We start from the raw sequence: 12,657 nt of genomic DNA, 5'->3' as shown, positions 1-12,657 counted from the left end.
CGGCGAATATTACCACCAAGCGACAAATCAACGTTTCGCGGCCCTGAAAAAAGTCTGCAAGCTGTTTTTCGACCTCTTCATTGGACCGCGAACCGTTGATTTGTCGCTTGGTGACATCGAACGTCACGATAAAGTTGGCTCGGCTTGTGATTCCGAAGATTTCAACTCCGAAAAAAGCTATAGGATACACGCAGCCGTCCGTGAGCGAGTCAACTCCTACGTGGATCGCTTTGGTTGAGAGCGGCAAATAGTTGGCTTGCGCAATCATTCCCAAGGTTGATACTCACACTTTCTGCCATGCAATGATGATAGGTTGCAGCAGGGTATGCGCGGAGCTTTCGGCAAACTCCAAGGTTTGGTTGCCCGTGTTGACATTGGCCAGGTCTTGATGTCCGTCCGTACCAAGATGGATGACTGCCTTCTGATACTCGGCTCTGTCGAAAGCGGGAGATAGGTTCCTCACAGGAGCGATCCAAACAAACGTGCCAGCTATCCGGATTCAGGCGATAGCTGGCACGTGTCGATTGTGTCGAAACGTTGCCGTACAGCTGTAGGGCTTCGGACTGCCGGTCCACGAGGGGTGCGCTCTTTGCGATTGGCGGTTCCGGACTTGAGCGAGGTCATATCGGCGGAGAAGTAGTGGTTGGTTCCTATCATGAAGATGATGGTTACTAAAGGAGCAAAATGTCAACGGTTATGCGTCTCATGTAAGCCATCGACGCGTTCTGGCTACTACGTTATGGCTCACGTGGAATAGAATTCTCGGTGAGATGACGGAAACGCGTGTGGTTGTGGACGTTGGAAACCTAAACGGCCGGGCTGATGTTCCATTATCCCATCTACCGAGCTCAAACGGCTCGGCTCGTCGGCTACAAGAAGGCAAGAGCCTCGCCCAAACCCACTTCCTCACGCTCTCTCCAATATCCATACAGTATCCACCTTCGCTCGCAACAATAATGATGAGGCTCTCGCTCTTGTCCACCGTCGCTGCAACGGCTGTCGCCTTCTCGGTCCCTCTCGCACGCGCTCAGACGAACGGCACGGCTCCCTACAAGTCAATTCTAGGGCTTTGGTATGACTCGGCAGACTGCACAGGTGAGTTGAGAGAGAGAGAGAGAGTCTGGCGACAGTACAACAGAACTGCATTCGCAGTGCACGCAGACTTCTAACGTATCTTCACCGCCTGTGTGAAAAAGGCATTCCAAATGTCATTCTCACGCCCGTCGGTCCCGACTCTACGACAAAGTACGTATGGGACACCAGCCTGTCCGACTGCTACACCACCTACGTGGCTTCCGGAGAGCCGTCCCTAACAAGCACGAACGCCGCTGCGGGACCAGACCGCTGCAACATGCTCAACTTTCTCGGCGTTTGCCGCGCCGGTGACCAGACGCAGGAGACGGGGTCGTACCTTCAGAAACTCGTTGGCGACTGGACCACGCTGCCGCACGCCGGAACGCCGTCCGGCCCAAAGCCCAGTCTGTTCCCAGACGAAATCCTCAAGGATTCCGCTGCAGCCAACCGTCCTTATATCGTCTCTTCCCAGGTCGGGTGAGTTTTGATTTTGACCAAGCGAACGCCTTCGCCAGCGGAGCGAGCCACATGGCGCCAAAGGCGCAATACTCCCCTCACCGGGTTTCTTAGCGAGCTCAGCAAGCGTCAGATCTTTTGCGAGCGAAGCGAGCACCTACATTGCGCCAAAGCCGCAATACTCCCCTCACCCACGCCCAACTTCCTTGTCGCGAGCGGCGAGCAGGGTATTGTTTCAACCATCCAACCGTCCAATTATGAGTGTGCCAAAAGCTCATACATTCATTCTCTCAGGCCAACAGGATGTGATGGTCCTTTCGACATCTCTCTTAGCTATGCCGGGAACTCCTTCATCTCTCTTAGATATGCCGGGAACTCCTGCATCTCAGATGTCTACATGGGCAAGAAGTACTGGCGCAAATTCACATGCGACTCGAAGGGCGTCGCCACGATTTTGCAGAGATGCAACGACGACTGCACGCAATGCGAACGGAATTCAACATTGGTTCCCGACAAATGTCCTTCTGGGGCATCGGCCGGTGCCAATGACCCCCTTGAATTCGGATACTGTACATTGCCGATCCCGGGCACCATCGATGTTGTGAACGCTACTACTCTACCGCCAGGATTCCGCCCTCCTGGGGCGGATGCCAGTAAAACACCCTCCGGTGCGCCCACTACTGGGTCCTCTGGTGCCGCCGCCTCCACTACCCAGGGGTCAGTTTCGGACAAAAAGTCTTCCGGAACCGCGACAACCTGGACGTTGAGCAGCCACAGCTTTCTCGCTGCGATAATGGCAGGTCTGCCCGTCGGACTGTTTATGACTGTCGTTTGAGATGTTCTTTCAGGGCGGAATTACATAGAAGGAAACACACTCGACTGTGGGCACGGTTTGCGCATAAACATTTTTTGCGAGATGCTAAGCCGCGGGCGCCGTAGACCATTATGCTGGTTTTCATGATGGTCCTTGGAGTTGTAGATGGATTTTTAAGGTTGACGTACACTAGATACACAGAACATTCTTTCGAAATAGAGGGACTTGTCAGATTTCGTTGATCGCAACCGGACTTCCCAACACCCATCTTCCGGTCTGTGGTTGTCAGGCTTCATGTCTCGAATTCTTGGTGGTTCTAAGAAAAGACTCCCGATTCAATGATGCTCCCTTGTACGCTTTCTCTGTGCACATTGTTCCAAAGACAAGTCCTTGATTCAACCTGATTGATGTTGCTGCCAGTTTTTGGAGAAAAAAACTGAATTCAATCATGAATCTGTCGTTACCACCGGTATGGGGGCAGTGGGAGCTATTGTTAGCTTTGTGCTCGGATTGTTCGACTTCGCAACGGAACACAATGCGCGACAAACTGAATTGTGAAGCCCCAAACCGTTGGGCAGCAAGCCCTCTCCCATCATGCTCCTCTACCTCTTGCTCATCCTCCTCTTCCTCGCCTTCTACTACCACCTCTATATCGCAACCCTCATCTCCTCCCCCCAAATCCACCTCTCACCCACCTCGCTCAGAAGCCCCTACACCCTCCCTTCCGAACTCCTGCGCGCCTACACCCGCATCTTCCTCAAAGCCATCGGGCTCAACCTCCGCAAACCAGCGCGGTCTGAGGTCGCGGCTAGGAGGGCGAAGGGGATTGAGATTACATCTCCGGTGGTGGTTGACCGGGTGCATTTGGAGCGGTATGTTGGGTTGATTCGGCCTGGCCGAAGCAGCGAGATCGCAGATGATGATGTTCTCCCGCCGTTCTACTTGAACGCCGTTGCGGGGTTCCTGCAGGTGCTGTTCCTATCGCACCCTGACTTCCCGTACGCAGCTCTGGGGGCGTTGAATGTGCGGAATCGGATCACCGTCTACCGCCATCTGACTGTGAGGGAATGCACTGGTGCGGAAGGACTGGAAGCGGTGTGCAAGCTCACCGAGATCCGCGCCGCCAGGCGCGGGACGGAGCTCGATCAGTTGATCTCGGTGTTTCTGGACGGGGTGCTGGTTTGGGATTGCGTGTTCACCATCCTAGTCCTGGGCAAGTCGGGCGCATCTGCCTCGAAGGGCCCTTCTGAACCAGAGTCGAATCGTGAGAAGGAAGCCGGCCCCGCCTCGCTAACCATCACACACCCCATCCCCCTCCCCCCGACCACCGGCGTCGCCTACGCCAAACTCGCCTACGACTTCAACCCCATCCACATCCACCCCTCCACGGCCCGTCTGTTCGGGTTCAAATCAAACATCGCCCACGGGTTATACGTCGCCGCCGCTGCCGCCGCATACATCCCTGACGCTTCCACCCTCGAATTGCCGGCGCGGTATCACGTGCAGTTCAAGAGTCCGGTGATGTTGCCGAGTAGCGTGGATGTGCAGGTGTTTGATCGGCGGGAGGGGGATGGGAGAAGATGGGAGTTTGTGGTGAAGCCGGATTTTGAAAAGTCGAAGGGGATGTATAATCGGGAGAAGTCGAGGGGACGGCCGTTGATTGAGGGGTGGGTGGAGTGCGGGGAGGGTCGGACGTGACATGGTAGATGTCTTGAAGGGCGCGGGGGCATCAAATGGTAGAAACCACAAAACTATTGTCCCAATATGAATCAATGCGCCGTGCCCGCGATCACGCTTAGCGAGGACAGACGTACCGACCACGCATGTCACAAAAGACGCTTCCATTGAGAGCAGACCCCAAAAAGAATGTACATGCATATGCAAATCAAAAGAATGAAATCCCCAAAAAGAACACCACATCCCGAGATCCAAAAAAAGAGAAGGAATGAGGAACAAAAAGAATCGGACACAGACCCCAGAAAACTTTTATCCCCAACCTCAATTATGATTCCTAAGGCCCTTCTCCCTCTGTCCCCTCCCCGCACTCCCCGGATGATGCGTTGGTGTCGCTCCATACGGGTTACCCTCCAACCCTCCAGCACCCCCCGTCGCAATCCTCGGTATAGGCGAGAGCTTCATATTCATTTTCGGTGGTCCGTGAGCCGCTCTCACCGCGCTGGTTGTTGATGTTGTCATCCATGAGGGCGATGATGAGGATGAGGTGCCGGAGCCGGAGCGTTGGAGGCGGGGGGAGGTGGTGGGCACGGAGGAGGTGGTGGGCGTGTAGAGTTCTTGGGAGCGGTGGACGGGGGTGAGGGGGAAGGCGAGGGCGGTGCGGGTGGTGGTCGTGTTGGTGCTGGTGGTATTCGATGCATTGCTTCCATTGGTGTACATGCTTCGTCCGGTAGCAGCAGCTGTTGAGCGGGAGGTCCCGCCACCGGTGCGTAGGCCTGGGAGACGGTTGCCGACGGGGATCTCGGCTTCGGCGGGCCCGTGGCCGCGCGCGGTAGAGAGGGCCGACCGTGCCGACGCACGTTTGGCGCCTTCGGCGTGCGAAGCGGACATGGCGTGTCGGTCTATTGGGGAATGGGTGCTGTCGGTGCTGGACGTAGACGACACGGCCGCGCCGCGATGCCCTGTGGATGTGGAATGGATCCGCGACGCGTTGCTTACCGTGACCGGGTTCGACATCCGGCGCTCGGCAGTGAACTGCGGGAGCGTTGACGCCCCGCCATAAGGTTTCACCTTCGACACCACCGCGCTAGGCACCGCGGGCCCCGCACTTGTCCGTACTTTCGCCAACCCACCGCTCCCAGTCATACTACTCGATCCACCGCCCGCCATATCCCGGTCCGCACCACCAGGCGGACCTTTGCACGCCGCGGCCGCCTTCGTTTTCTTCCCGCTGGTCGCCGAACCCGCGCTCTTCTCCGCAAGCTGTTTCGTAAACTCCGCTCTTGCATCCTCCATATCGCGTTTGCGCACCGCTTCCTCGTTCTCGAATTCCAGCAATGTCAACTTATGCTCGTCTTCCTCTTTTCGCGCGTCTTGGAGGTCGTACAGCCTCTGCGCCGCGTCAGGGGACAGATCCGCTACTGCGGCAGCTATATCCTCGGCGCCCGTGATCAACCTCCCCAACACCGTCACCAAATCCTGCTCCGTGATCCCCTCCAACCGCGGGCCCATCGGCAACGCTCTCGCCGCATCACTAACATCCATATCGCTATCCCCAATCAGCACGCCGATCCCGTCGTTGACGCGAGCTTGCAAGGCCGAGTTTTCGGCTTTTCGGAGCCCTCTGCGGATTTCTGGGAGGAGTGGGGCGACGCGGTATCGGACATTTGGTACGGGGTCTTTGACGAGCTCGAGGAGGGCGGGGAGGAAGAAGGATTCGTGGAAGAAGCGGGAGGAGTAGTGTTGGAGGACGAGGGAGCAGAGGTTGACGAAGAGGAGGCGGTGGTGGCAGTCGTTGGAGTCTTTCAGTTCTGAAAACGTTCAGGACCTTTAGTTTCGAGAGTTGCGAGCATACTATTCCGTCTCAATTGCCCGCTCCTTACCATAGATATGCCGATGCAGCCGATCCCGGTGCTCCGACCGCCGCGCATGCCGTAAGAAAACGCATACGCACTTCAACGCGGTCTCCTTCACAGGCAACACCGCATTCTACAGTGAGGAACGCCCAAGGGAGTATAACATTTCAAAAATCTCACCACTCAAAAAAGCCAAAGACAGACCTCATACCTCATGCAAAATCTTGAACATCAGTGGCACACAATGCCCATGAATCAGCTCCTGCCCGAAAATATCCGGGAACACACAAAACTGATCCAAAAGGGATTGATGGAGCCGCCAGTTGTGGCGACTTCCATACGTCGCGTACTCGCGTTCGCGGCGGAGGATTTGAAATAAGATGTCGTCTAGTTGCGTGTCCTATTTCGCATATGTTTTCAGCATTTCTAGTGCGATATAAGTAAGAGCACATATGTGAATCAAGGGACTTACCCGTCGACATAAATCATCCTTGACAAAAGCCTTCAAGGTTTCCCCCAAATGCTCCGACACACTCCGATACACATCCAGCTCGGCATCGCTGAACAGCCTCAACAAACCCGTCCTCAGATGCGTCCACGCAAACGAGCCCATTATCTCCGCGACCGAGTGCAATCCCGCCGCCAAACGTCTGCGCACATGTCGGGACGGATCCTGCGTGAGTCGGTCAAAGACGATATCAAGCCGATGGGACTCATAGCTCTGCGTAACGAGAAACCCCGCGCACGTGCATTTAACAATAGCGGGAAAATTGAATGCGCACATCTCGCGGGTGTCGTCTTCGGAGTATTGGGAGGTGGAGAGGGAGTGGTAGAAGTTGGTGAAGTAGCGGAGGTCTTGATCGGAGAGCTGCGGGCGGGTTTCCCAGAGGAAGGGGCCGAGGTGGCGGGCGAGGCAGGGGAGGATGCGGGTGGGTTGCTCTTCGCAGAGCTTTTTCCAGACTGGGATGATTGTTTGGGTTTTCACGGCTGTGTGATTGGACGCGCAATGAGTTGAGTGCGGAACTGCTACACTCCCATCTGTTTGGGGAAGCTCAATCATACCAGGCTCGAAGAAATCCATCAGATTCATGATGTTCTCTATCGCCGACTCCCGCACGACCGACTCCTCGTCCATAATCAACTCGACATACTCCGTGAGCAAATCCCGCACAGTGCATTCGTGTCTGTTGATTGTGCACGACACAGCAGATGAATGAGACGCATACGGCGTGACGATTCAACAAAAACGAAGACCTCACCCCACAGCTCTCGCAATCGAGTTCAGCTCCCTGCACATGCACGCCCGAACCTCGTAATCGGTGTCTTGGCAAAGCGATGCCGCTTTACGGATGAGAGCTTGCTGTATTCTGCAGCAGAGATGGGTATTGTCAGACTGGGCCTAGTTTGTGTGCGGCGACGAAACTCCGGCCCCTCGACCGGCGCCGCTCAGAACTCAACTGTTTGCTTTCTATTCTCGGCGCAGCGGCCCCCAGCACCCGCGCGGCCCATAATCGTTTTGGAGGTGGTTGAGCTAAACCGGTTTCCGTCAAGAATTCTGGTACAATCTGATTCGATTTCGGGTATGCGGAGTAAGATATTAGCTCTGCGTTGCGGATGATTCTCAGTGCATTGGACCAGTTCACTCACCTCCTTCTCAACAAACTCGGCCGGAAGAAACCGGATAGCGCCCAGCAAGACATCCGCCCAAATCTCTCTCACATCTACAAATCAAGCACCCCATTCAGCCAAACTCCTCCTACATCCCCATTGTTCGCGCTGGTTATCCCAACCCACCCTCATCATTCTTCGCAAGCAGCGCCTTTGCAGTATCCGCTACATTCTGCAGGCCCGATTTCGTCAACAGTTCCTTGTCAATCACTTGGATGAGGCTACGCCCGAATGCGATTTGCAGGTCTGGTGGGTCTTGCTTTACGGCGCTCAACAGTACCGGCACGACCCTACTCTTCGCTTCCGCACCCCTATCCTGCAACAGCCGACACAACGACGCCGCGACGCTATATTTCTGAATCGGTGCGCCCTGTCTGCAAAAACGCACATCAAAAAGCACATCGGTCAGCACCCTCCCTTCAATAACCCGTTCTCCGAAGAGGACACATAGGGCATGTGGTGAGATATGCTTCAGACACCTTAGCGGCACCTTAAGAGATGTATTGCCCTGCTGACTTCATCGAGCCCCTCGTCCAGGATGTAGCGGCCTATTTCCTCCTCTGTCTATGCCGTACGGATATAAATGAGTATGACATGCGAAAAACAGGTAGGGGAGGGAAGCTCACCTTATAAAGCCTATTTGAGAGTTTATGTTCGTCGGTGCCTTTCATGTGGGTGTCCAGCGATTCGGAGGCATAGCCGAGGTCCCAGTCAATGTTGTCGGAGGCCATTGCGACGGGTGTTCGGCTGGGTGAGTTGTTGGGAGGCTATGGTAGACGAAACAACATGTGGAGAGCAACTGGGCCAACTGGGGTGAACACTAGGTTGCTACTACACTGCTCAAAGCTGTCGATACCGGTTCCGTTGGTGGATTTGCAAGTCTTTGAGCGTGGGAAAGTGCAACAATATGAGAGTGGAAACTAGCGAAAGCTTAAACCGGCGGAGTCAGGGGAGGGCAGCCTAGGGCGCGCCCCTTGATTTAAGCTTTAGGGTCTCACTCCCTCCGGTTGCTGCAATGCAGACGCAGCTGTCGGTCACCTCTACATATGCCCTAACCCTAAGTGAGATGCGTGGAGGTGGCCACTGTCTGGTGCTGCCATTCTCATTGCTCTTCCGGTTCCACTCCGGTTCACCGTTCACATCCAGTTGCAACGCGTCCGTGAGGACATGACAAACAGCGTGCAGTCCGACATGCCCAACTCCCAGCCAAAGCTGCGGATTTCCCTTGTTTATTAGTCCTGCGCATGTATGTATGTACCCTCGCAACTCCATGTCAACCGCTGTAGTCCCGGAGGAGGAGGGCCTGTTTATATGCAGTCTCCGGCGCGGGCGGGGAGGCGGCTAGCAGAACCTACACCTTCACCAACGCAACGCCTGGTCTGTTTTCGCCGCTTTCCTTCCTGGCAACTGATTCGACACCCTGGTCCGTTTCACTCGTAAGCTCTGTGGATGGGAATGGTCTATCTATACAGCCCCGCAGACACCCCACCCTGTCCCATCCCTGTCCTCATCGCAACAACTTGAAAGAGCCTTGATGAGGGAGACCTGCGCGACGCGTTCTCCTCTAGATCTACAGTACGTGAGAAACGACGCGTCCTCGTAATCACTTTTCCCCGACTCTCGCATCGACGAGCATCGAGCAAACGCACTTCCGCCCCGACAGAAAAGATATCATTCCACTCCCATCCGCCACCAACCACCACGATCCAACCCACCACCCAATCATGACGTCCTACGGCCTGCCCCCCCGCACATCCCTCCCGCCATCCACCGCCTACCCAGGCGCTCACAACACCACGGCCGCAACAACAATCACTCAGGTGCCAGAAGGGAAATACACCACCACCATCTATTCGTATATCCGTGATGGAAGGCATCATGATGTGATTAAGATTCTGGCGAATGAGCTTGTTGTTAGTCCGGAGAGTCGCCCGGTGCTGAGTTTGTTGGGTTATTGTTGGTTTATGGTCGGGGGGTTCGCGGAGGCTGCTGAGTGGTAGGTACCGTGCGGGAGCCGCAAGCGAGCGGTTGATTCGCGAAGCGAATGCGGACTGCGATGAGCGACAGCGAGGTGCTTGAGGCAGGCGAGCCACGAGGCGAACGCCTTCGCGAGCACTAGTTCCTTGCGCTCAAGGCGCAATACACCTAACCACGGCTCGTAGCGACCTCAACGAGCTGCTCCGCCCACCGACGACTCACTGGCGTACGAATACAGTCGATGCCATGGCGCGGGATGGATGTATACCACACAGATGTTGACGTTTCGCTTTGACCATCGATGTAGTTATGAGCAACTCGCCCGGCTGTACCCTGAATTCGAGCACTACCGGGTCTACCACGCGCAAAGCCTGTACAAAGCCGGCTTGTACGAAGACGCCCAGCGGTCGAGCGCCTTGATCGAGACGGCGGAGAATAGCGATAAGGTGGCAGTCCAGTGTCTGAGATGAACGTTGACGGACGATGGGGAAGCAGAAGACTGACGGCGACGGCTCTCCCGTTTTTGGTAGGCGGTCAAGTTACAAGCAGCAATAAAGTACGCCACCAACGACCTAACCGGCTGCAAATTCCTAATCGACTCCCTCCCTGCATCCGACACTGATACAGTCATCAACAAAGCCTGTCTTCTCTTCAAAGTAAAGTACCGTACCTTCCCCCCCTGCCCCATGTAACCCTCCCACCCCTGCCACCATCACTAACGCCCTCCCACCCCCCCTCGCATCAAGGAAGGCAAATACGACGAAGCCTGCACAGCGTACATGGACGCGCTCAAGATCGTGGGCTACACCGCCGAACTCAGCTACAACGTCGCGCTGTGCTACTATATGCAGAAGCAGTTTGTGCCGGCGTTGAAGTACATTGCGGAGATTATTGAAAAGGGGATTCGGGATCATCCTGGTAAGGATTGCACGGTCGGGAGAGGAGATGGGTGTGTTTGCGGGGGCCGGTGGGGGCTGACGATGCCTTTTGTGTGATTACCAGAGCTGAATGTGGGCATGGCAACGGAAGGCATCGAAGTCCGCAGCGTCGGCAACTCGCAACTTCTACACGAGACGCATCTCGTCGAGGCCTTCAACCTCAAAGCCGCAATCGAGTACCATCTCCATAACCGTGCGTATCCCATTCCGATAACCCTCCCACCCCCTCCACATAACTCACGCAACCCCCTCACCCAGTGGAAGCCGCCCGCGAAGCCCTAACCGACATGCCCCCCCGCAACGAATCCGAGCTGGACCCCGTAACCCTGCACAACACCGCGCTGATGAACATGGACGAAGACCCGACGGGCGGGTTCGAGAAGCTGAATTTCCTGCTGCAGCAGGTGCCCAACCCGCCGCAGGAGGCGTTTGCGAACTTGTTGCTGTTGTATGTCAAGTACGAGTATCTCGATCTCGCGGCGGATTTGTTGGCGGAGAACAGGGGCGTTGCGGAGGGGTATTTGGATCCGGTAAGTGTATATCCGATACTCTGCCTGGGGTCTGAGAAGTACCCACCTCGATTACTCACACTCCCCGGTGGTTCCAGAACGTCTACGGTTTCATCGAAGCCTCGCTCCTCCGCCAATCTTCCGCCGAAGAAGCGTACAACAAATTCGACGACCTCGCCAACCGGCAAGCAGACATCCTCCGCAAACTCACCAAACAGGTCCAGGAGGCCCGCGCAAACCATGACGAGGACGCCGTTAAACGCATCGTTAATGAATATGACGATGCCGTCGAACGGTAAGCGGTTCCCATCATGCTAATGTACCCCCCTTTCCCTCCTCCCACCAACTAACCGCCCCCATGATATGTTTCTTTTTAGCTACATCCCCCTCGTCATGTCGCAATCGCGCATCTACTGGGACCGCGCCAACTACGCGATGGTGGAAAAGATCTTCCGCAAATCCGTCGAGTTCTGCAACGAGCACGAGGTGTGGAAACTCAACGTGGCGCATGTGCTGTTCATGCAGGAGACAAAGTACAAGGAGGCGATCAGCTTCTATGAGCCGATTGTACGGAAGGGGTATGACAATGTGAGTGTTCGGTGGTTTCTCACGGGGGTTGAGGCTATCCTCCTCTGACTTCAAAGCGAGACCCGTCCCATCGCACACACGAACTGATGTATCGAACTTGCCACACAGATCCTGAACGTCACCGCCATCGTCCTCGCAAACCTCTGCGTCTCGTACATCATGACGTCCCAAAACGAGGAAGCCGAAGACCTGATGCGCAAGATCGAAAAAGAGGAGGAACGCACCTCGCTCCCCGCCGACCCGTCCTCCGACCCCTCCTCCGATCCCTCCGATCCCTCGAGTCCGACCGCGGTGGCGGGCGGAGGGCGGAGACGGACGTACCACCTGTGCATAGTGAATCTGGTGATCGGGACGCTGTACTGCGCGAAGGGGAACTATGAGTTTGGGATCACGCGGGTGATGAAGAGTCTGGAGCCGTTTAACAAGAAGGTAAAACCCTATCACACATCCCCCTTTCTCGTCGGGGGGGGGGGGGGGGGGGGGATAGTCAGAACTCCTCATTCACATCTTTGATGGGCCTTTTTTTCCAGTTGGGCACCGACACATGGTACTACGCCAAACGCTGCTTCGCGTCCCTCTTCGAGATGCTCGCCAAGCACATGATCCTGCTCAAAGACAGTGTATTTACCGAAATCCTCGCGTTCTTTGACGCGTGTGAGCTGCATGGGCGGAATATCCCCGCGGGGGGCGGGGGGGTGGGAGGGGCCGGTGTTGTAGGAGGGAAGGAGGAGGGGAAGAGGCGGAATGGGAATGTGAGCAGTGAGGCGAGGCTGTTGAAGAGTTTGTTTTTGAGGCTTTATGCTTGATGGGGGCAACATCTGCGGTTTTTGGGATGCGTGAAAACATGTTTTACGATACTTCGAATGACAATACAAAAGCCGTATGCATATCTCCTTCCATCCTCTATTCCCTCCTGGCATCCCTAAATCTCTAGCAAAAGCTTGCAAAACATCAAATCCACAAACCCGTCCAAATCTCCTCAATCCAGATGCACACCACTACTCAACCCCAACCCTCAACGCCTCCCCACAGACCGGCATACCCTCAACCCCCTTGACAACCTCCCCCTCGCCACACGTCAGCACCACCTTCCTATTCGCCGC

The 12,657-nt window shown here is 55.7% G+C and overlaps 5 protein-coding genes across 5 annotated transcripts; 3 read left to right on the top strand and 2 right to left on the bottom strand.

Moving 5' to 3' along the window:
* Positions 1-824: 824 nt before the first annotated feature.
* EV422DRAFT_530214 (uncharacterized protein) lies at positions 825-1,679 on the top strand. The gene is made up of 2 exons (XM_053070378.1): positions 825-1,095; positions 1,197-1,679. Exons 1-2 carry the CDS (start codon positions 957-959, stop codon positions 1,553-1,555), a joined length of 498 nt encoding a protein of 165 aa, XP_052925486.1. The 5' UTR covers positions 825-956; the 3' UTR covers positions 1,556-1,679.
* A 1,202-nt stretch (positions 1,680-2,881) lies between these two features.
* EV422DRAFT_63644 (uncharacterized protein) lies at positions 2,882-4,289 on the top strand. Its single transcript, XM_053074263.1, has one exon. It carries the CDS (start codon positions 2,939-2,941, stop codon positions 4,040-4,042), a length of 1,104 nt encoding a protein of 367 aa, XP_052925485.1. The 5' UTR covers positions 2,882-2,938; the 3' UTR covers positions 4,043-4,289.
* Positions 4,193-5,835, bottom strand: EV422DRAFT_63630 (uncharacterized protein). The gene has a single exon (XM_053074262.1). It carries the CDS (start codon positions 5,561-5,563, stop codon positions 4,343-4,345), a length of 1,221 nt encoding a protein of 406 aa, XP_052925484.1. The 5' UTR covers positions 5,564-5,835; the 3' UTR covers positions 4,193-4,342.
* Positions 5,786-8,387, bottom strand: EV422DRAFT_63541 (armadillo-type protein). The gene is made up of 10 exons (XM_053074261.1): positions 8,169-8,387; positions 8,033-8,106; positions 7,669-7,916; positions 7,522-7,595; positions 7,333-7,439; positions 7,134-7,241; positions 6,937-7,058; positions 6,347-6,861; positions 5,902-6,274; positions 5,786-5,829 (listed from the first exon to the last, which is right to left on the bottom strand). The coding sequence occupies exons 1-9, from the start codon at positions 8,271-8,273 to the stop codon at positions 6,080-6,082; spliced, it is 1,548 nt and encodes a 515-aa protein (XP_052925483.1). The 5' UTR covers positions 8,274-8,387; the 3' UTR covers positions 5,786-5,829; positions 5,902-6,079.
* An 879-nt stretch (positions 8,388-9,266) lies between these two features.
* Positions 9,267-12,360, top strand: EV422DRAFT_496510 (uncharacterized protein; the record flags this gene model as incomplete). The annotated part of the gene is made up of 10 exons (XM_053067878.1): positions 9,267-9,538; positions 9,758-9,965; positions 10,050-10,175; positions 10,266-10,437; positions 10,716-10,987; positions 11,065-11,261; positions 11,344-11,554; positions 11,663-11,796; positions 11,866-11,983; positions 12,085-12,360. 10 exons carry the CDS (start codon positions 9,267-9,269, stop codon positions 12,358-12,360), a joined length of 1,986 nt encoding a protein of 661 aa, XP_052925482.1.
* Positions 12,361-12,657: the final 297 nt, after the last annotated feature.

The sequence above is a fragment of the Fimicolochytrium jonesii genome, assembly GCF_025526975.1.
Source record: "Fimicolochytrium jonesii strain JEL569 chromosome Unknown EV422scaffold_12, whole genome shotgun sequence".
NCBI lineage: Eukaryota > Fungi > Chytridiomycota > Chytridiomycetes > Spizellomycetales > Powellomycetaceae > Fimicolochytrium > Fimicolochytrium jonesii.
This window is presented reverse-complemented; position numbering and strand designations above follow the sequence as displayed.

Excerpts from the sequence above, each read along its gene's own strand:
- EV422DRAFT_63630 (XM_053074262.1), bottom strand. The coding sequence starts at position 5,563 with ATGGATGTTAGTGATGCGGCGAGAGCGTTGCCGATGGGCCCGCGGTTG.
- EV422DRAFT_63644 (XM_053074263.1), top strand. The coding sequence starts at position 2,939 with ATGCTCCTCTACCTCTTGCTCATCCTCCTCTTCCTCGCCTTCTACTAC.
- EV422DRAFT_63541 (XM_053074261.1), bottom strand. The coding sequence starts at position 8,273 with ATGGCCTCCGACAACATTGACTGGGACCTCGGCTATGCCTCCGAATCG. Across the intron at positions 7,242-7,332 it reads CCGAGAATAGAAAGCAAACA|AATACAGCAAGCTCTCATCC; the intron begins GTTGAGTTCTGA and ends TCTCTGCTGCAG. Across the intron at positions 6,275-6,346 it reads AGGATGATTTATGTCGACGG|GACACGCAACTAGACGACAT; the intron begins GTAAGTCCCTTG and ends TATGCGAAATAG.
- EV422DRAFT_530214 (XM_053070378.1), top strand. The coding sequence starts at position 957 with ATGATGAGGCTCTCGCTCTTGTCCACCGTCGCTGCAACGGCTGTCGCC. Across the intron at positions 1,096-1,196 it reads TGACTCGGCAGACTGCACAG|GCATTCCAAATGTCATTCTC; the intron begins GTGAGTTGAGAG and ends TGTGTGAAAAAG.